The following is a 21,927-nucleotide window of genomic DNA, read 5'->3' as shown; positions in this document are numbered from 1 at the left end:
TTCTGGATAAGTCAAAATTTCCTACATCTCAATTTTGGAAAGCTTTTATCGATTTTGAACTAGGAATTCTTCCCCACATTGGTTCTGTCACTAAGACGGCCATCTTCCACCTTCATAATGTTGCCTATGTCCTTCCCTGTCTCCCCTTTCTCTGCAGAAACTCTAATTCATATGTTACCTCAAGGTTTGACTTTCCAAATTCTATCCCAGCTGGCCCCTCTGCTTCCACAGGCATCAATTCAGCTGGAATGCCACTAATTATTTAACTCACTTGGTCACTTGCACTTCCATTATGTCCACACTAGACAGGCATTCTGTGTTCCTACCCATCAATTTCAAAATACCTATACTCTCCAAGTTTTTCCATGGCTTTACCATGCCTTGTACTGGTGACCTAGCTTTGTGACTCAGCCTTTATCCTTTCCTCCTATGACATTGGCCTGCTCATGGTCTTTCCCTTCCCTTACTCCTTTTTTTCACCACTATTAGTGTTTGTACTTTTACACTTCTTGTCCTTGCCTTCTGAAGCTCCCTCCTAAATCCTCTCCACCTTGTCTCCTTCCTCTGTGCTTTCCTAAATGCTAAAGAATTTTCTGGTTTTGCTTCTTCAACCTGTTATTTCTATTCTCCTTTTTATCTGATACCATTTTAATCTATCCAGTCTGAGCATGATACAAGTGCAAGTTTGAGCTGATGAGCTTCTACTAATGCAGAAAATTGTGCACGAGTGCTACATTAGACTCCAAACCAACATGTATAAGTCAGATCTCAGGCCTATAGTTTTATCTTTGTTACTCAAATTAACTTTGTATATAGTCCAGCACAGGGTTTAATTTCCAGGCGCGCATTTGAATATGGATGAAAAAAATGTTTTTTAAAAAAACTGCTAGGGGCTGAATTGTTACAGACTTCAAACATTAAACCACGTTATAGAAGTATTTCTGCATTCTGATGCTCAAGGAAAACTTGCCCTAGATAATTATTTCAGACTTTTTTAAAATAAAAAGTATGAATATAAAACTTCACATTGGAGGAGAATTGTTTGCTTCTCCTGATGTAAAATGATCCTCTTGGAAATGAGAGGACCTTTCTATCACAGCTACCTCTGGCTGACGGCCATAGAACTGAGCAAGTATCAGTTTCCCTTTTTGGCCCTGTGCTAATCCCAATGCTTAAATATAAAGTTAGGAACCAGCTGGGTCTTGAGTCATGCCAGCAGTTCTTCTGGAGAGTTTTGGAGATCTAACATGACAGGCCTCTAACTGCTTTTATAACTGATAAACCAAAAGCATTTCCTGATGAGGAAGATACATTCTTTGACTTTTTCACCATTAAAATATATTTAGGGAGCATAATTTAGATTGGAGGTACTGACCCTTCCTTTGTTTATAGGATCGGATACTCTTTGCGAATTTAAAATCTGCACCCTACCATATTGAAATCCTTCCGATATTGAATAACACATGAATAAATGTATTAACATTTATCGGATTTTTTTTTTTTATTCTGTCCTCTCTCCCCTCCCTCTCCTGTCGCCTTCTCCCATCTCCACCAAACCCCAAAAATTGTTGGAAGTTTCTGCTTCAAATCATTTATTTTCCAGACATTCCATACTTCCTAGCTGCCTCTTATCCTAGGAACTCTAGCACCATATTTGGAATGATCTGTCATAGGGAAAATATTAGAAGCTATCATTAAAAACATTATAGCAGAGCACTTAGAAAAATACAAGGTAATCAGGCAGAGTCAACATTGTTTTGTGAGATTAACTAATTTATTGGAGCTGTTTGAAGAAGCAACGTGTTGTGGATAAAGTGGAATGGGTGGATGTACTGTACCTTGGGCTTCTAGAAGGCATTTGACAAGGTGCCACATCAAAGGTTATTGCAGAAACTAAAAGCTCAATCTGTGTAATGGGTAACATATTGGCATGGATAGAAGGTTGCCTAGCTAACAGGAAACAAGAGTAGATATAAATGAGTAATTTTCTGTTTGGCAGGATGTATTGAGTGGTTTGCCACAGGGATCAGTGCTGGGGCCTCAACATTTTACAATTTGTATAAATGACTTGGATGAAGTGACTGAAGGTATGGTTGCTAAATTTGTGATGACACAAAGATAGGCAGGAAAGTAAGTTGTGAAGAGGACACAAGGAGACTATAAAAGGACAAAGATAGGTGGGCAAAGATCTGGCAAATATAGTATAATGTGGGAAAATGTGAAATTATCCATTTTGGTAGGAAGAATGAAAAATCATATTATCTAAATGGTGAGAGGTTGCAGAGCTCTAAGGAGCAGAGGGATCTGGGTGTCCCAGTGCATGAATTGCAAAAAGTTACTATGCAGATACAGCGAGTAATTAGGTAAACTAATAGAATGTTATCATTTATTGCGACAGGACTTGAATGCAAAAGTAGAGAGGTTATGCCAGAGTGTACAGGGCATTGGTGAGCCAACATCTGGAGTTCAGTGTACAGTTTTGGTCTTTTTATTTAAGGAAGGATCTAAGTGTGTTGGAAGCAGTTCACAGAAGGTTTACTAGACTAATACCTGGATTGGGTGGGTTTTCTTATTAGGAAAGTTTGGGCAGGCTAGGCTTGTATCCGCTGGAATTTTAAAAAGTAAGAGCTGACTTGATTGAAACGTACAAGATCCTGAGGTGTCTTGAAAGGGTGGATGTGGAAAGGATGTTTCCTCTTGTGGAAGAATCTAGATCTAGGGGTCACTGTTTAAAAATAAGGGATCACCCACTTAAGCCAGTTGAGAATTTTTTTTCTCTGAGGGCCGTGGGCTTTTGGAACATTTCCTCAAAAGGCGGTGGAAACAGAGTCTTTGAATATTTTTAAGGCAAAGGTAGCTAGATTATTGATGAACAAGGGGGGTGAAAGGTTATTGGGTGCAGGTGAGAATGTGGATCTGAGGTTACAATCAGATCAGCCATGACCTTATTGAATGGCGGAGCACGTTTGAGTGGCCTATTCCTGCTCCTAATTCATATGTTAGTCTTTGAAATAGATATTGTATTAGCAATTCATTTTCCTTTATTTATTTTCCCTTCCCTTTTTGTCAATGGAGCAGATTTCAGAGAATGTGTAGCTTTCCTTGTGTGTATTTATCTATCTATGCCTGCTCATTCATACAGATTTCTGCAATCACCTATGAATATGACAATGTCTTTTGAATGATGACTAGACTAATTTTGCAGCCATACAGTACAGCTCACATTCCTTATTGCACAAAACAGATTTGGGATTCATTTAACTAATTGGTGTTATTGTAATACTTAATTTTCTGTTTTTTAACAGTTTTTAAAACAATTTAAGGAAAGCATTGGACAGGAGAGATGTCAGTGTGATTTTTCACGTTAACAACTCAAATGCTCTAATTTCTATTTGACAAACGTTGGCAGTGGCCATTGGAATAATACTAAGTCAGTTTGGTCTACATTATTAAATAATAGATTCCTGTCCTAGAAACTCAAGAAACTGTTAAGAATGTCTCCTCAAGATACATGGAAAATGAAGGCAAGCTCACAAGAGGACAGTATATGCATTATGAAAAGCAGTTATTCATTTTTATGAAAAGCAGTAATTCATTGCTGCATTAATTACAGGTAATAGGCAAAATGGATGTGAATTTATATAATTATCATGTCCTTGGGACATTCCAAAGTGCTTCACATGTAGTAAATAACTTTTTTGAAGTGTATGCCCATCTTCTTTAAAATTTCATTTCCAGTACTTAGAAGGTCCTACAAGAGAGGGGGCTGCTCTGGACTTAATTTTAGGGAATGAAGCCAGGCAAGTGATAGAGGTATCAGTGGGGGAGCATTTTGCAGATAGTGATCATAACTCCGTTAGATTCAAGGTTGTTATGGAAAAGGACAAGGATGGTCCAGAAATCAGAGTTATAAATAGGGGGAAGGCCGATTTTAATAAGATCAGATATGATTTGGCCAGAGTGGACTGCGAGCAGCTACTTTTAGGTAAATCTGCGTCAGAGCAGTGGGACTCATTCAAGAAGGAAATAGGGAGAGTACAGGGCCAACATATTCCAGTAAAGATAAAGGGTGGGACCAACAAATCCAGGGAACCCTGGATGTCGAGGGATATACAGGATTGGATAAAGAGAAAACGGGAGGCTTATGGCAGATACTGAGGGCTCAAAACAGTGAAGGCCCTAGAGGAGTAAAAAAAGTGTTGGGGGGAACTTAAAAAGGAAATTAGGAGAGCAAAAAGGAGGCATGACAAAACATTGACAGGTAAAATAAAGGAAAATCCAAAGTTATTTTACAAGTACATTAAGAGTAAGTGGATAACTAGGGAAAGAGTAGGGCCCATTAAGGACTGTAGTAGTAATTTGTGTGTGGAGCTGGAAGATGTAGGTAAGGTTCTAAATGAATACTTTGTGTCAGTGTTCATAAGTGAGAGGGACGATGTAGTTATGGAAATCAGGCAGAAGGACTGTGATATAATTAAAGAAATTAGCATAGAAAGGGAGGATGTTCTAAGAGGTCTGGCAGGCTTAAAAGTAGATCAATCTCCAGGCCCGGATGAAATGTATCCCAGGCTGTTGAGTGAGGCAAGGGAGGAGATAGCAGGGGCACTGGCAATAATTTTCAATACTTCTCTGGCCACAGGAGAGGTGCCAGAGGACTGGAGGACAGCCAATGTGGTACCGTTATTCAAGAAGGGAGGAAGGGATAAACCAGGGAACTACAGGCCAGTCAGTCTAACCTCAGTGGTGGGGAAACTATTGGAAGCAATTCTGAGGAACAGAATTAATCTACACTTGAGGAGGCAGGGATTAATCAAGGACAGTCAGCGTGGTTTTGTTAAGGGGAGGTCATGTCTGACCAATTTGATTGAATTTTTCAAAGAGGTGACCAGGTGTGTAGATTAGGGCAATGTATTTGATGTAGTCTACTTGGACTTCAGCAAGGCTTTTGATAAGGTCCCACATGGGAGACTGATAACAAAGGTAAGAGCCAGTGGGATCCAAGGCAATTTGGCAAATTGGATCCAGAATTGGCTGAGTGGCAGGAAGCAGAGGGTGATGGTCAAGGGGTGTTTTTGTGACTGGATGTCTGTGTCCAGTGGGGTTCCACAGGGATCAGTGTTGGGTCCCTTGCTGTTTGTGGCATATATAAACGATTTAGGCTTGAATGTTGGAGGGTTGATCACTAAGTTTGCAGATGACACAAAAATTAGTGGGGTGGTAAACAATGAGGAGGATAGCCTTAGATTACAGGAGGATATAGATGGGCTGATCAGTGGCAAATGGAATTGAATCCGGATAAGTGTGAGGTGATGCACTTGGACAGGACAAACAAGGTACGGGATTACACGATGAATGGTAGGACCCTGGGAAGTACCGAGGATCAGAGGGACCTTGGTGTGCATGGTCCCTTAAGGCAGTGGGATAGGTAGATAAGGTGGTTAAGGAGGCATATGGGAAACTTGCCTTATTAGCTGAGACAAAGAATATAAGAGCAGGGAGGTTATGCTGTAACTGTATAAAACGCTGGTGTGTTGCATGCAGTTCTGGAATCCACATTATAGGAAGGATGTGATTGCACTCGAGAGTTTGCAGAGGAGATTTACCAGGATGTTGCCTGGGCTGGAGAGATTGGATAGACTGGGACTATTTTCTTTGGAGCAGAGGAGATTGAGGGGGACATGATTGAGGTGTATAAAATTTTGAGAGGCATAGATAGGGTAGACAGGAAGGAACTTTTCCCCTTGGTGGAAGGATCAATAACCAGGGAGCATAGATTTAAGGTAAGGGGCAGGAGGTTTAGGGGGGATGTGAGGAAGAATGTTTTCACCCAGAGGGTGGTGGGCATCTGGAACTCACTGCCTGAAAGGGTGGTAGAGACAGATACTCTCAAAACATTTAAGTATTTGGATGTGCACTTGCGATGCCATGACATACAAGGTTATCTGGGCCTAGTGCTGGAAAATGGGATTAGAATAGTTAGGTACTTGTTTGACAGGCGCAGACTTGATGGCCAAAGGGCCTTTTCTGTGCTATAGACCTCTATGACTCTATGAATGGATGTGACTCTTTCAAATACTTATGTGGTAAATTAACATGATACTGTATATTTGATTAAAACTATTTTTCTTCTGGATTTGATGCAGCAACTTCTCTCTTTCCCGACAATGAAGTTGATGTATTAAAGGAAAGCCTGTAATTCGGACTAGCGATTTAGTGAGATTGTTATAATTCATCAAGCTGACTAAAGGCGCCATGTACTTCTCTTCCATCCTTCAAAGAGCCTCCCCAAAACTTAACTTTTTAGTCATCTACTTAAACCCTACTTTCCTTATCGATTTTCAGCTTTATGAAATGCTTTGGAACATTTTGATTACGTTAGAGGTGCTATGTTGTGTAAGTTATTTTGTCAACTATTCAATTAAATGCCCTGAATGATTAGAAAATGACCAGTCTGATTTTTATACAAAGGCAATAGAATGGAACCGTAGTACTAAACTTCCATTTTCAGAATTTTTGGTGCTGTAAGAAAATTTCTGTTGAACTTTTTGTCAGACTTGAGTATATATAATTTGTATTGGCAATAAATTTGGAAAATTATTTAAGGTTTTTTGCACTGGTTGATTTGAAATGGTGAGAAATTAGTGTTGAGCCAGACAGATAATAAAATAAACATTATAGATATAATAGAGGAATAAGTTAAAACTGATTTTAGTAGAAGTCACCAAAACTATTGAGTAGCAGACAGGTTACGGTCTTCCAGCTTGTGAAACATCATACTACACATTTTTTGATGAAATCTATGCTTACCTTCGGAGGCCAGGAACTTCGATTCCCAACGAACCTCGGACCTTCTGTACGTGTGCTGGTTATTTTATGCTCTTCAGACCAAGGACTGGCCCTGCGTACCTGCAGAAGGAAAAAAGAATGGTGTGAAAATGCAGGTCAGATGATCTGGAACGGAGCGCTGTTATCAAGTAGGTGTCCAGGGAGCGGGACATGGGAAGGGGATAGGGAGAAGTCCCAAACCAGGGAGGGGGACAGGGCGAAGTCCCAGAAGGAAGTTCCGGGTAAGGGATAAAAACAGTGGACAGAAATAGTCCCTGTTAAGTTAAGTTGGAAGAGAAATATGCTCTAAATTAAAGAGAGAGCTGTGAGGAGCAGACCTTGAGTGAAATGGACGTAAGAGAAGCCTTGAAGATCTGAGAAGGCAGCCGAAGGCTGGTGACTCTGTGCTGTGGGTCATTGGTGCAAGGTACCCATTTGGAGCAGTGATGTTCTACTTGGCATGGTTGAAGATCTGAAATTGTGCTTGGAAGGTGAAGCTTGAGTGTACTCTGAGGTCCAGGGGAAAAGTAACTCAGAAGCTGAGATTGAAACCCTGAAAGGTGGGTTGTTGAAGCCAAGATCATAAGGCGTAGGAGCAAAAGTAGGCCATTCAGCCCATCGCATCTGCTCTGCCATTCAATGAGATCATGGCTGATGTGATAACCCTCAATTCCACTTTCCTACTTTTTTCTCATAACTCTTGATTCCCTTACTGTCTGAGTGGGAGTGATTTTTGGAGAGAATTCCAGGGCAAGATCTTCAAAGGTGGAGCTTGGAAAGCCTTGTGAGAAAGACAACGTTTGAGAGATTGGTTGGCTCACAATGGGGCAAACGCCTGGGAGGGTTGATGTTGCGAAATCCATGGAATCGGGTTTGAAATGACCTGTCATTTATTCTGTAGTGTGCTGTGTTCGAACATACTTTGCCTGTTAATTCACATGTACTTCACACCTATCCTCAATGTTAGAGTATAAGCTAGGTATTGTAAGTTATTTTATCTATCTGAACTTCTGTAGTAAAGTTTATTTTTGCTTATTCGGAACCCATGAAATCTTGTGGCTTTATTCATTTAAGTGTCTTGAATCACAAACTTTATCTACTTCAAACAAAATGTTATTGGTCCCTAACCAAATTTCCCTCCCCCCACGACCTGGGGTCTGGTCAAGGATCATAACAATTTGGACAGGGAAAGACACCAATACAAGCTAATAGCATGTGACAAATCAAAGATAAACTTCCAGGTGATGTGCAGCAAATATTGGTACATGGGGAACATATAATATTATAAGCCATTATGATATAAACAAAGCTGGCACTTCTTTCATGAGTCTCATTACAGGTACAGATTTGTAGCAGAGGGACTGCAAAATGAGTGTTGAGCCCAGATCTTATAGCAGATCAACTGCTTTTTCCCAGATTGTGGCACCGGGGTTGAGAGGTGGGAGGAGTTGAAATTTCAATTGCCTGGGCAGTTATGGGGGTATAAATAACAAAATGGGTAAACCACCCACTGTTGGCAGGTTGGGGCACGAGAAACCAACCAGCATTCTGAAGAAGGGTTGATCAATAATGTATTTGAAGGAGGCTGCAGGCCTTCATTCTGGTTTTTATGCCTGTTTCCTTCCCACTTCACAGTTATTATCAGGGCCTAAGTTTCATTTTTTAAGCATTATAGGGTTTTCCTCTTGCTGACATTTTCACCCATTAGTTTGCTTTATGTAATCCAATACAACTGGCTTGTTCTAAATGAAATAAAAGGAAAAGTTGAGTTGGGTAAAGGAATAGTAGCTGGGGAGGAAATTTTGATTGCTTAAACTTGGCAGCAGACTTCTCAGGCTATTAGGAGCCAAGGTGAAGTTAAATGTGGTTTAAAAATCTTTTAACTAAAACTTCTCTGAAACTGGAAAGAAAAAATAAATCAGCAAAGTTAGTGAGAAATCTGGCATTGCAGACGAAAAGGAAATAAATAAGGAAAGATTGTGCGGAAGATCTTCAGACTAAATAAAAGACAGCTGTGGATTTTTAGGGAAGTAGGAAGTTATAGAAAATGATGCAAGCTTATGGGCCAATGGAATTCTTAAGTTTGTTGGAGTGGGTAAGTACTTGTGGCCTTGTCATGGAATCACAGAATTGCTACAGTGCAGAAGGAGGCAATTTGGTCCATTGTGTCTGCACCGGCTCTCCAAGTGAGCAATTCACCTAGTGCCATTTCCTGCCTTCTCCCATAATCCTACATATTGTTCTTTTTCAAATAACAGTTTGATTTGAAATAACAATGTCTCGATGGAACCTGCCTGCTCCACACTCTTGGGCAGTGTATTCCAGACCTTAAACACTCGCCGCATGAAAAGATTTTTCTCATCACTTCTTCTTTTTCCAATTACTTTAAACCTGTGTCGTCTTGTTCTTAGTCCTTTCATGAGTGGGAACAGTTTCTCCCTATCTACTTTGTCCAGACCCCTCATGATTTTGAATGCCTCCTATCAGATCTCCTCTTGGGCTTCTCTTCTGCAAGGAAAACAGTCTCAACTTCTCCAATCTATCTGTGTAGCTGTAGTTCCTCATCCCTGGAACCAGTCTCGTGAATCTTTTCTGCACCCTGACTAATGCTTTCACATCATTCCTAAAGTGTGGCACCTAGGGCTGGACGCAGTATTCCAGCAGAAGCTGAGCTTCGTGTCTTATACAAGTTCAACGTAATTTCTTTGCTCTTGTATTCTATGCCCCTGTTGATGAAGCCAATAAAGCAATGTCAGTAAAGGTGGCTTCTCTGGCAGCTGGGAATGATGCATTTAGGGAAATAGAAATAAATTGGGAAAATAGTGAATAGATAAATTAAATTGGGACTTCTCCAGCAGTTGCAGCTTTTGGACTTCTCAGAGAGTAACAAGCTGCTTTGGTAGTGAGAAATAGCATGGGTTTTCAATGTTGAAAAAAGTAATTTGATAGAAAACAAGTTGGAGAAAAAATGACAGAAACACATTTGGAAAAGCAATGTAGTAGCAGGTGGAAAAGAAAGAGCTAGGAATTAATCAATCATGTTAAAATACATAGATGATTCATAAAAATTGATTTGATATAACACCAGTGGTGTGAGGTAACGGTGCATGATGGCTGATTTGTGTAGGGTTGGGGTAATGTTATGTGACCACATTACTGCTGTATGGTACTGTGACCTGAGCAAATTAACATCAAGGGTCAGTGCAGCTATACTTTCCACCCAGCCTGGAAAATTGAGATATCAAAACATTTTTTTTAAACAAAGTAACGGATCAGTGAAACTTAACCAAATTAAGGCAGTTAACATTTGTAGAAAAATCAGTTTATGCAGAATGAATTGGGATTGCCCTGAGTACAATAAGTTAGATCTTCTAAGCATTGAAAAAGTTATTAAATCATAAGTTTTTAAAAATTGAGCTCCTAATCTTCTCTGTTTAAAAAAAGAATTAACATTTAAGCTGTAGCTCCACCCAGTGGTAAATTTCCCGGAGTTGAGACTTGAGTGAATCTGAATCATATATACTGCATACCAAGTGGTTTAGAAAAATTGCCAGTGCATAAATGAAATCTTATTTAAAATGTAATGATCAATTCAACTATTTCCCCCTTAGCTGAGGCAGCAGCCTTCTTAACACCACCACCTTCCCACCTGAAACAATTGCTGTACACAAATCCCATCAATCTGACACTTTTCCAACCCCTATCAGTCATCAGTGTTAACAAACCTTCGACCTTTTTCATACACTTGCCAATGGAGTATTATTTTCACCACTAATGAGGCCCAATGTTTTGGCAGCTCCCACTGAGACTTTTTGTCACTCTCCAATTGAGACACATTTCCAAACTCTGTCTGCCCCATCATTCAGATCCTTTGCTTCTCATTCTTCACTCAGACCTTTTTAACAACTTCCATTGAAGTGCCATTTCCCACCTACGTGAAACATTTTCCCCTAGCAATCATCCATTGTTCCACCCTGCCAAACCTTTTCCCAATGAGGTGCTGTTTCCCAAGACTGAGGCATGTCTATCTCCTACTAAAATACGCTCAATGTTCCTGGGCATGTTCCCTCTCTGCGCCTTCTGACATCCCGTCTACTTCTAACCTTCACCTTAAACCCTGTTCTCATCTTCCATCTGCTTTTACCACCTCTCCTTATTTTCCCCCCTCCTCTTCCTTCCTCCTTCACCTTTATGGAGTTTTCCTTTCTTCCTCCGCCTCCGACACCACCACCACCTTTCTTCTCCCCCTCCTCCTCCACCTTCTTTCCACTCACCCTGTCCTCCCATCCCTTGCCTCTCTCAAGTTTGTAGTAAGATCTCCTAAGAGAAGAGCAAGGTTGTTAACACCAGTGGAAGTGGAGAAGGGCTGTAATTTATATGTCAACAGGGCAGAATTGAGTTTACCAAGAAGTCGGGTGTAAGACGGTGCCATTACAGAAAATAGGGCTCTGGACATAACTGGCAACGTTCAATGTGGCAGAGTCAAGTAAGCGAAGATGGCAGAAACACTTCTTGTGAATTGTAGATTTAATTTAGTCTAGTTATAAAGTAGCTTAGAGAAAATGTATTGAAAGAAAACTTCATGATAGCACAAGAGTATTGTACTCCTGTACAATATCTAGTATTGTACATGAAGGCAGATAAGGCTGAAGATGGCTGTTGCCTCTTACTGTGTTGTAGCATGTTGCAGCATTTGGTGATGGGAGCAAAGAGTTGGAACAACGGCACTACTTTCTGGAAGCCTGCAATTAATAGTGTGGCAGGCAATGCTTATGGATGGTTTTACCATTATATAAAATGTTTCCATTATAAATGTTAACACAAAGTAGGACTGAAAATAATTGTGACACAAGAAGTGAGATAAATGTGGCTAGGAAGTGTATACCAAATAACAAGTTTTTTAAATCTATCATAGGTGTGAAGCTAGCACCGTATAGAATCAATGGGTATTCTTGGCAATTATTTCAAATTTTGATTTTTGTTTTGACAGGATCCTGAGCAGCAATAAATTAACAGAGTTGAAAAATCACTCATTTATTGGACAGATATACCTGGAGCGATTGTAAGTATCAACTTTGTTTAATTTCTCAACCAAGTAAGCCTATAAATAAAAATTGTTTCAGCCTCTGGAGTATATCCTTGATGTGACTTTTCAGAACTACAGGCTATCAGCTGAAAAACTTGGATAAAGTTGATTGGTGCTCGGAGTGAAATGAGTTTAGATAGAAGTATTTGAAGGAGTGGCTTCCAAAGCTGTGGTTGCACAATAAAAACTTAAGATACCAGCAGAATGGGTAAAGTAAAGCAATGTGCTTTAGCATCACTACCTCCTGGACTTGGTAGAACAGGGTAATCTGTACGCCATTTCATTCAGTAAATCTCACTTGATGCAATAGTATAGATGTTAGAGCCAGATTTACACACCCCCGTCAGCGGGTTTTTGGGCGGGTGGGGAGGGGAAGTGTGAAGTTGAAGGAGCAGGATTCCCTCCAGGTTCCTGCCCGCCTTGACCGTGCATTGCTTTTACCCTGGGACCTCGGACAGGAAGCCCACCTGTGCCTCAATTAAGTCCCTTAAAGTGGCCAATTACTGGCCACTCAAGGGCCATTTCCAGCCGAGCTTCAATTTTTAGGCTGACAGGAGGATTTACCTGGTATGGGGGAAGTCTGAAAAAGAACAGCTCCTCCATAAGAAGCCCCTTCTGACTGCAGGCACTCCCTTCCCCCCCCACTCCCCCTTAAGGTCCAGTGACCGCTTGTCCTCCCTCCACTCCCCCGACTCCCCAATCGCCCCCCCCATCCCTCAGGTCTTCTCTACCCTCCCCACTCTGGGACCCCTTAAATTCACCTTGTCCTCTGGTCCGGGAATGATGGTGCACTTCTTCTTTAGTCTACTGCAGCTCTTGCCGTTGCAGGGACTGGAGAGCTGCTGGCCAATCAGATTGTTTGGCAGCTCGCTAAGGTGGGACTTCCTTCTGAGTGAGGGGCGGAAGTCCCACCTGCAGCTATTTAATGCTCATTCAAGTGTGCAATGGTTGCAGGGCTCTGAGTCAGCGGGGCAGACGGCAGGAAGGGCGACCCTGCCATCCAAAACATTCAGGCCAAAGTCCCAAGTAGCAATTGAAAGAAAAGTAAGACAGGTACATGAAATACTATTGCCATATTTATAACCAAAACTGGTGAACAAATGAATAGTAGTAGGTTTCCCTGCTGACTCTCATAGCCTTCCACATCTTTTTTTATTTGTTCATGGGATGGGAGCATCGCTGGCTAGGCAATTTCAGAGGGCAGTTAAGAGTCAGATGAGATAAGGATGACAGATTTCCTTCCCTAAAGGGCATTAGTGAACTAGATGGGTTTTTACAACAATCAACATTGAACTTTTAATTCCAGATTTTTTTTTTATATTGGATTCAAATTTCACCATCTATGATGAGATTTGAACCCAGGACTCCAGAGCATTACCTGGGCCCTCTGGATTACCTGTCTAGTGACAGTACTACTACACCACCACCTACCCCTACAACTATATGCTGCCAACGTTGGAGTTTCTTTACTCTTCGCCTCTCACTGCTGCCCTCTTCAGTGCACTCTCTGCTGTAAATTCCAACAGGTTCATAACTGCTGTCTCATTCAGCCTGCTGGATTTTCCTTGTATGGTTCCAGCAGTCTGACCTTGCCCAGCACTAGATAGTCAGCCAATAAGTTCACTCCTGAGCTTCGTACTTCCAGTGTTTGGCAGACAGCCAGGGCCAGCATATAACTATTATCAGGTAGGCATGATGTTTGACTGATCATCGCAAGCATTCAGGACAGAAACTTGGTTCATTTTTCCTATTGCTGCACCTTTCTCTAATAGTCGCCAGTGTCTGTGCACACTAGGATACCATTCCATCACAGCCATGCTACCTGTCTGTTTGGCTTTCCTGCCTCCGACCTTGCCAGTGCTGTGTTCTGTTCTAATTAACTGTTTTTCTTCTCAGCTGCATTTTAACGTCTGCTTCCTCTCCCTATGTGTGCACAGTCATGATTAAGTCCATTCAAATCCTGACTATAGAAAGAAGCTGATCCTCAAAGGGAGTGAGCAAGTTTTGAGCACAATCCTGATATTGCTTGACGGTGAAGAATGAAAGGTGCCAGGTCTGAGTTATGACTGTGAGGGAAAGAAAAAAGACTATGCCAGACTAACTCTGAAAGAAGCGAGGTATACCCCACAGGAACAAAACAGTACAAATCAGAGCAGTTGTGAATCAGTCAACTAACAGATGCCTTAAACCATTATTTTCCTGACAGTCTGAGGGTCTCTATCAGACAGCCCAAGATCATCACTGTTTCCTTATACCAGGCAGTCTCTAACATTTTGACGTCAACAAAGACCGATAACATTAAAAAAGATATTTGAACTTCCAGTGACTAACTGGAAGGATCACATGACAAGATTTCACAAGTTTTAAGACTTATACTGTAACAAATAAACTAAACTTGACTTTGACTTGACACTATTTGTGTAGGGAAATAATATTCTAAACTACAAGAAAGAAATTCCTCATTTAACTTTGAACACAATTGAAAATCCCCTGCTACAGTTATGCTTTACACTGTCCCTTAAGTGGACACTTTATTTCCTCGGAACCAGTCAATAACTATTGTCCACCCCCAATAGCTTGCTGCTGCTTTCTTTTCCCAGCTTGGTAGCTTCTAATCCAAGAACTGACTTCCACTGTGAGGGTTACACTGGAGATTCCTTCTTGCTAGCTCAGGCTAGGTGAATCCTCCAGCCTCTTTTAAATCCTCATAAATTGATCTCTTCAATCTGAGCGTGAGCTCCCATCTCTGTTCTGCATGGTGAACAACAGAGTCAGCATTTTCCCTGTTGCCTAGTGATATTTTAGGAAATCCTGTAACCTGATACTACAGTTGCTTATTACGGACTCCTCCCTTACCAAGCTCATCTCCATGGCAACATGAACACATGGACCATGTACACAGTTAGAAATGCCAAATAGCTATCCTCTAGTCCTCCAACTTCAGCTTGGAATTAAAGAGATGGCTTAAAGTATAACTATATAAAACTAACATTCCTAACACTTCACTGCAACTTGGAAACTAACAGTATACCCACTGTTAATGCAGATGCTCTTGTCAAATGTGAACATCTTGCACCTTCTCAGCAAGTCTCTTGACTTGGGCCCCTAATGTTCCCATAGCAACCAAGCCACCCAGGGTGTTTGGGCAGAATTCAGAGCAGGTCACATGACCCCTTCACTCCTCCATTTTATCGTTGAAGAAACAGTTCCAAAACACAGCTTCGTATTTGTAACACAAATCAATGTACAAAAAAACCACCCTGAGACCGCTGCCCAGATTGCCTTGATTCTAAATCTCCTTGATGAGTATCATCCCTCTAAGGACTTCTAGGTTCATATGTATGCAAAAAAGAAAACTAAACATACCTTAATACATTCTGGCCAGAATTTTTACCTTGATGGGTGGGCGGGCCCCACCGGCTCAGCGGCGGGTGGGCAGCCGAACACCGCCGCCGAAACGGGGCCCGCCGCCATTTTGAGTGGGCGGGCCAATTAAGGCCCGTCCAGCAGCCTGCCCGATGGGAAGCACTATACGCTTCCTGTGCGGGGGTGTGAGGAGAGATTCCCCATCTGTCAAAGTGCGCTCTTTCGCACATGCATGCGAAAGAGTGCACATCTCCAAGACTAAGTGCTGTCTCAGGGAGATTACTGACAGTATAAAAATCTTTAAAAATAGAAAAATATTAAAATTATTAACATGTCCCCCTCATGTGACAATGTCACACGAGATGGGACATGTTAATAAGAAGCACAGAAACTTTATTGAAGTTTTTAAAAACGGACATGAAACCTCATCCCGCCAGTGGATGAGGTTTCATGTATTATCAGAAGCCCGCTGGGGCTCGTGGCCTGCCCACCAGCCTTAAGGTTGGATGGATAGGGCATTTAACAAGCTTAATTATCCTGTCAATGGCCTTAATTGGCCATTGACAGGTTGGCGGGTGGATAGCTGATTTTGCTGTCCGCCCGCCTTCCTCAATATTTAAATGGACCGGGATGACGTTGGGGGTTTCTCCCGACGTCATCCCGCGTAATTTTCCTGTCGGTGAGTGGACCCACGCCCCAAATCGCCAACGGGAAAATTCTGCCCTCTGACTCAACTGTGCATGAATATGGTTTCCACCTTGGACTGGAGCTCCGTTAACCAGCACCGGTCCAGTTATTGTGTTTAATGTCTCTTAACTCCTCTAAAACCGTCTTTTCTCCTATGACTCCATTTTGATCCCTGCCCAACTTGCCCGCCATATCTTCCAGTAATAGACCATGCCACATCACCACACAGAAAACTCTGCTGTGCGAGCAAGGGATTTGTGGGTGTGACTTCAATGTAGATGACTCTTGACATCCTGTGCCTTGCAAAAACTTGATTCTGGGAAAGCACCTTCTTCATTCCTCTGCAAAGCTGCCCAATTGGCAGTGAATTAAACACTAACACGAAAGCAAAATGCTATGGATGCTGGAAATCTGAAATAAAAATAAAAAGTACTGGAAATATTCAGCAGATCTATGCATTTGTGGAGCGAAACAGAGTCCTTCTCTTTTGTTCCTCCTACCCCCTACACCCTTCTACTGGCTTAAAACGCCTATGTTTCTATCTTTCTTCAGTTTTGATGAAAGGTCATCAACCTGAAAAGTTAACCTTGTTTCTCTCCATAGATGCTGATTGATCTGAATATTTCCAGCACTTTTGTTTTTGTGCCATAATTGGCTATTTGTTCTATCACATTTTTCACTATCTTAGCTTTTTGCTCTACCTGTCAGGCACTGTTTTCTCTTTCGGGTACTTTGTCCTCTTTCATCCCCACAGCTGTTCCTCTTAAAGCTTTTGTTTTCTCCTGTCCTCCAAAGACCCCAGATATTCTTGCCAAGATCTCCCTTGTTTGTCTGTTTTTTTTTCTGTTGACCCCAGTACTGGGTGAGTGATGCTGTGAGGATGATTTGTCTGACATTTTATAAGTCACTTTTTACCATGTGTAGCAATATCTCTGTGCAATACCTGGCGATGTTAAAACTAAAGAAAATTGGCAGCACTGTATCATAATGATAACATCTGAATTGTTCCTTAATTTGAATGAGGTTTTGTTTAAAAATTAAATTTTTCTTCTAACTTTTATTTTTAAAATATGCAAGATATGGGAAGTGATTTGAAATTCCACTCATGAAGCTGACTGTAAGTCACGAATAATTGTGATGAGAGAGTTTTCAGATCATCCCATTTATAGCATAGCTTTTTAATCCCCAGTTAGTGCTGATGGATTCCTGTGTAAATTTGAGAAATGGGAGTGGGAAGGGAAGGAAATCCCATACCTTTTGATTATACATTTGACTGCCCCAAATTAAACACTCAGGTTTTCAATAACATTTAGTCAGTGTAGGAAAAAACTGAACATTTTAATCGCATTGCTAAAATGGTATACCAATATGCTTCTAGTTGCGCATATATAGCTTTAATTTATGCAGCATATTTTAGGTGCAGTTAAAATGGATATGCATCCTAATTAAATGCCAAAACTTGCAAATCTGCAGATCTATTAGCAAGCCCTTAAATGTGTCAAGCCATGTTATTAGCATCTAATTGCCATATCTCTAGCTCACTGCTCTGTCATCTGCTTTCTGCATTCTAACCATAGTTCTGAGCATTGTATTTCATTAGAATGCACTGAATTAATAGGAGGAAAATTCTTCCATTTTTCATTGTCCTTTGATAATATTTCATGTATTATATATTAAAAAAACAACTGAAACAAGCATATTGGGATGAGTTTCTGGGCTGGGGAATCTATTTATCGTACTCTGTAACTTAGTTGTAAGAGCCACGCATATCCCAAGATAAGCACTTTTTTCTGTGGCTCTTCCGCTGAAGCTGCAGTAGCTGGGTGGGAGAACCCCTGAGGAAATTCACCTACATAATCTCTTATATTTGACTTCTCACTGTCACTGGGTCAAAATCCTGGAACTCCCTCCCTCCCTAACAGCACTATGGGTGTACCTACAACACATGGACTGCAGCGGTTCAAGAAGGTAGCTCACCACCGCTTTCTCAAGGGCAACTAGAGATGGGCAATAAATGCTGGCCCAGCCGGCAAAGCCCACGTCCCGTGAATAAATTTTTAAAAACTTGCAATTCTGGGGTGAAACGCTGAAAACTATAGATGAAAGCAGATGTGAAACCTTTGAACTCTCCTCAGTACTGACAAAGTTAAATGCTAATGAGTTTTGGTTCATGTTGTAAAGTCTAGTTTAGTGTGTATATGAGGAACAGGTAGAAATAATAAGAATTGGGAAATCTTATACTATTACAAGTTTACATAAACTTGTTTGGTAAGTTTTCAAAACAGTTTGGCTTGGCTAAGTATGAAAAATTATATTTGAAAAAATAAATTCTAAAATTTAAAGATGACACATAGCAATAGGATATATGGAATTCTTGGCCGCTGTCAACATGGAGATTGGTTGCAGCAGAATATAGGCATGCTATACTTAATGGATTTATTGCATTCTTCATGGTACAGCAGTGTGAGACTTTAATCCCAAAGTTGGGAAATCGTTGTATCAAACTGTTAAAAGTTTATTTCAAATCATCCTTGAATTGGTAAGAATTGTAAACTGAGGGCAGTGTAGACCTTCAAGAGGACATAGACAAGTTGGTGGAGTGGGCAGATAGGTGACAGATGACGTTCAATGCGGAGAAGTGTGAGATAATGCATTTTGGTACGAAGAACATGGAAAGATAATATAAAATAAGGGGTACAATTCTTAAGGGGTGCAGGAGCAGAGGGACCTGAGTGTATTTGTGCATAGTTCATTGAAGATGGCAGAACAGATAGAGAGAGCAGTTAATAAGGCATATAGTATCCTGGGCTTTATCAATAAGGGCATAGAGCACAAGAGCAAGGATGTTATGCTGAACTTGTATAGGACACTAGTTAGACCTCAGCTGGAGTATTGTGAACAGTTCTGGGCACCACACAATAGGAAGGATGTGAACGCATTGGAGAGAGTGCAGAAGAGGTTTACAGAATGGTTCCAGGGATGAGAAACTTCAGTTATGAAGGTAGATTGGAAAGGTTGGAACTGTTCTCCTTGGAGAGAAGACAGGAGATTTGATAAAGGTGTTCAAAATCATGAGGGGACTGGATTGAGTAGATGGGGAGAAACGTTTCCCACTCATTTAAAGGATCGAGAATGAGAGGGCACAGATTTAAAGTGATTTGCAAAAGTAGCAAATGCGATGTGAGAAAAACTTTTTCACTCAGCGAGTGGCTCGAGTCTGGAATGCACTGCCTGGAAGCGTGATGGAGGCATGTTCAATCCAGGTACTCAAGGGCATTGGAAGATTATTTGAATAGAAACAATGTGCAGGGGTATGGGGAAAAGGCAGGAGAATGGCACTAGGTCATAATGTTCATTTGGAGAGCTGGTGCAGACATGATGGGCTGAATGGCCTCCTGCGCTGTAACAATTCTGTGGTAAGCTGTACAGAGGTCTAATTCCAGGTGAAATTAAGTTTGTAAAAATGGGCATGAATAACATAGAACAATAACATACATTGATATTGAACTCTTAATGTAGCAAAACATTCCAAGATCTCCAAAGTGATAAGGAAAAAATAGATTATTAGAGGTGACCAAAATCTTAGTCAAAGAACAATGTTTACACAGGGTCTTTTGAAGGGCAGGAGAAGAGTTCAGGAAAGGAATCCCAGAACATTGGATATGTGTGGCTGATAACATTGATGACAATAGTGGGTTGTGGAAAGGCAGGATTCAGAAAAATCAGAGGAATGGAAAGTTTGGGAAGTGGGAGTTGTGGGGCTGGAAGAGTTTATAGAGATGGGAAGAGTGAGGCTATGAAGGGATTTAAACACTAGGATGAACATTTATAATTTGTGGCATTGGGGGATGAGGAGCTCCTGACATTTAAAACCTGAAGTTGATAGTAGAAGTCCCCTATGTAAGCCCCATTCTTAAATTCTCAGTGCCACTTATCCACTTTAATTTGGTTGCACAGTGGTAGCCCAGACCTTCTCTTGTTTTTGCAGTCGCAATCAGCTTTAGTTTCAGCAGGGGCTACAGGGAACAGACCTTGGTAAGCATGTCGATCATGAGTAACCTTTTATCACACTCCTCCAGTGTTCACAAATAATCTGACATTTGTTTTAGTTTGGTCTTGAAAGAAGGAGGAATAGAGGCCATTAAATTGAGGGTAATGTTTGCCACTTGTCAGCTTGAACCGAATCCTGGGTTAGGTTGAACCTGCATGGTCAGTTCATGACACTTTCTCATTGCCCATGTGTGAAGTTTGCAAAGCAAAATGTTTCCATATAACTTAGGTCATGGAAGGGGAAAATGGAACAGTATTTATGAATTTGGTTGACAGTGTTATTGTGATTTCTGACAAGGGAAAGTGCTGAAAATACTCAGCAGGCCTGGCAGCACCAGTGGAGAGAGAAACAGGGTTGATATTTCAAATTGAGCATGACTCTTCCGACCTTGGGTAGTGTTTGTATAGTACATTATGAGCACTTGAGTCTTGCATTAATATTAAATTAGTAATTGTTATACCAATTCAATTTTTTCTCCTTTCCAAGTGAAAACTAGGTTAGTTATTCAACATGAAAGCAGAAAATGTTGGAAACACAATCAGTCAGATGCATTTATGGAGAGAATAGATGAGTTAACATATTGGATATCTCAGTGGACAGAAGCATTAAGACATAACATAAATAACTAGCTTAGGACACGAAAGAGGAATACAGCTATCCCTCTTTTAGGCTCCTAATGTGTTCCTGATGTGCTAAATAAAAAGCACTTTCCCATAAGAAAGCATGTAATAAGGATGGGTTACATTCCTGACTCTAATTTTTACATTAAAAACCTATTGGCTGCCTTGAGCCTGACTGATCCAAAAATCCTCTTTACACTTACTACTACTGTTATGTACGATAGTAGTTAACTATTCTTTCTTCTTGCTTCCCGCTTGTCACTTCCTGCCACCATCTCGCTGCTTCCATCCCTTTATCCCCTCGTTCCTTCCTGCAGGCTGCCGCTCTCGCCACCTTGTTCACCATCCCTCGTTCTCTCCTGCTCACTGCACCTCTTCTGACTCCCTTGCTGCATCACCCTCGCTGTTCTTCTGCTGAGCCCTCGAGGGAGAGAGCGAAGTTGTTGGGAGAGGGAAGCGGAGAGCAAGACGGAGTGAGGGGCTCGGGAAATGGAGTGGAGGGATTGAGGGTTTGGGAGAGGGAAGTGAGTGAGGGATCGGGAGAGGGAAGCTGCTAGCGGGAAGGAGTGAGGGAAGCAGCAAGTGAAGCGGCAGAAAGTGTTTAAAGAAACACAATCTGAACATTCAAGGTTACAATGCAGTTCTTGCTGTATGCACTGTGACCACATTAAAACAAAAATGGAGGCAGTGCTATTCAGGTAAGTTCCCTAATATCGAAACAGCACAAAAACACAAATCACACTATTGGAACGAGCTTTAAACATGGAATATCTGTATGATATTGTGAGAAGTGAAAAACCTGGGGGTTGGGTATGAAATTAACAGCTGTTTGAAAATGGTCATTTAGTTGAAGTTTGAAGTGGCTGAAGTCACTGTTAAAGCCAAACCTTTGCAGGGTGCCTAAGCAAAAGATAAGATATTGTTCTTGAAGCTTGTAATGAACTTTTGGAACTGTACATGACTAATGATGAAGAGATTGGATGGTAGTGGGAGACATAATGGTAAGCAGTCAGTAATTCAGAATCATATTCCAAACAAAACAGGCATCACAGAATTGTTAACAGCACAGGAGGAGGCCATTTGCTCTCGTGTCTGTGCCGGCTCTCCAACTGAGCAATGCACCTAGTGCCATTCCCCCGCCTTCTCCCCGTAACCCTGCACATTCCTCCTTTTCCAGATAATCAGTTCCCTTTTGAATGCCTCAATTGACTTTGCCTCCACCACACTCTCAGGTGACGCATTCCAGGTCTTAACCACTTGCTGCGTAAAAAAGTTTCTCCTCATGTCTCCCT

General features: G+C 41.2%; 1 protein-coding gene across 1 annotated transcript in view; it reads left to right on the top strand.

Moving 5' to 3' along the window:
* The window catches only part of adgra3 (adhesion G protein-coupled receptor A3), a 250,405-nt gene that overhangs the window by 87,084 nt on the left and 141,394 nt on the right, over positions 1-21,927 (top strand). The window contains exon 2 of the mRNA XM_078545705.1: positions 11,816-11,887. Coding sequence (XP_078401831.1) covers positions 11,816-11,887 — 72 coding nt within the window. The remainder of the gene's footprint in view (positions 1-11,815; positions 11,888-21,927) is intronic.

This window comes from Cetorhinus maximus, chromosome 1, assembly GCF_964194155.1.
Source record: "Cetorhinus maximus chromosome 1, sCetMax3.hap1.1, whole genome shotgun sequence".
Classification (NCBI taxonomy): Eukaryota; Metazoa; Chordata; class Chondrichthyes; order Lamniformes; family Cetorhinidae; genus Cetorhinus; species Cetorhinus maximus.
The sequence above is the reverse complement of the archived record's forward strand: the minus strand, read 5'-3'. Positions and strand labels throughout refer to the sequence as shown.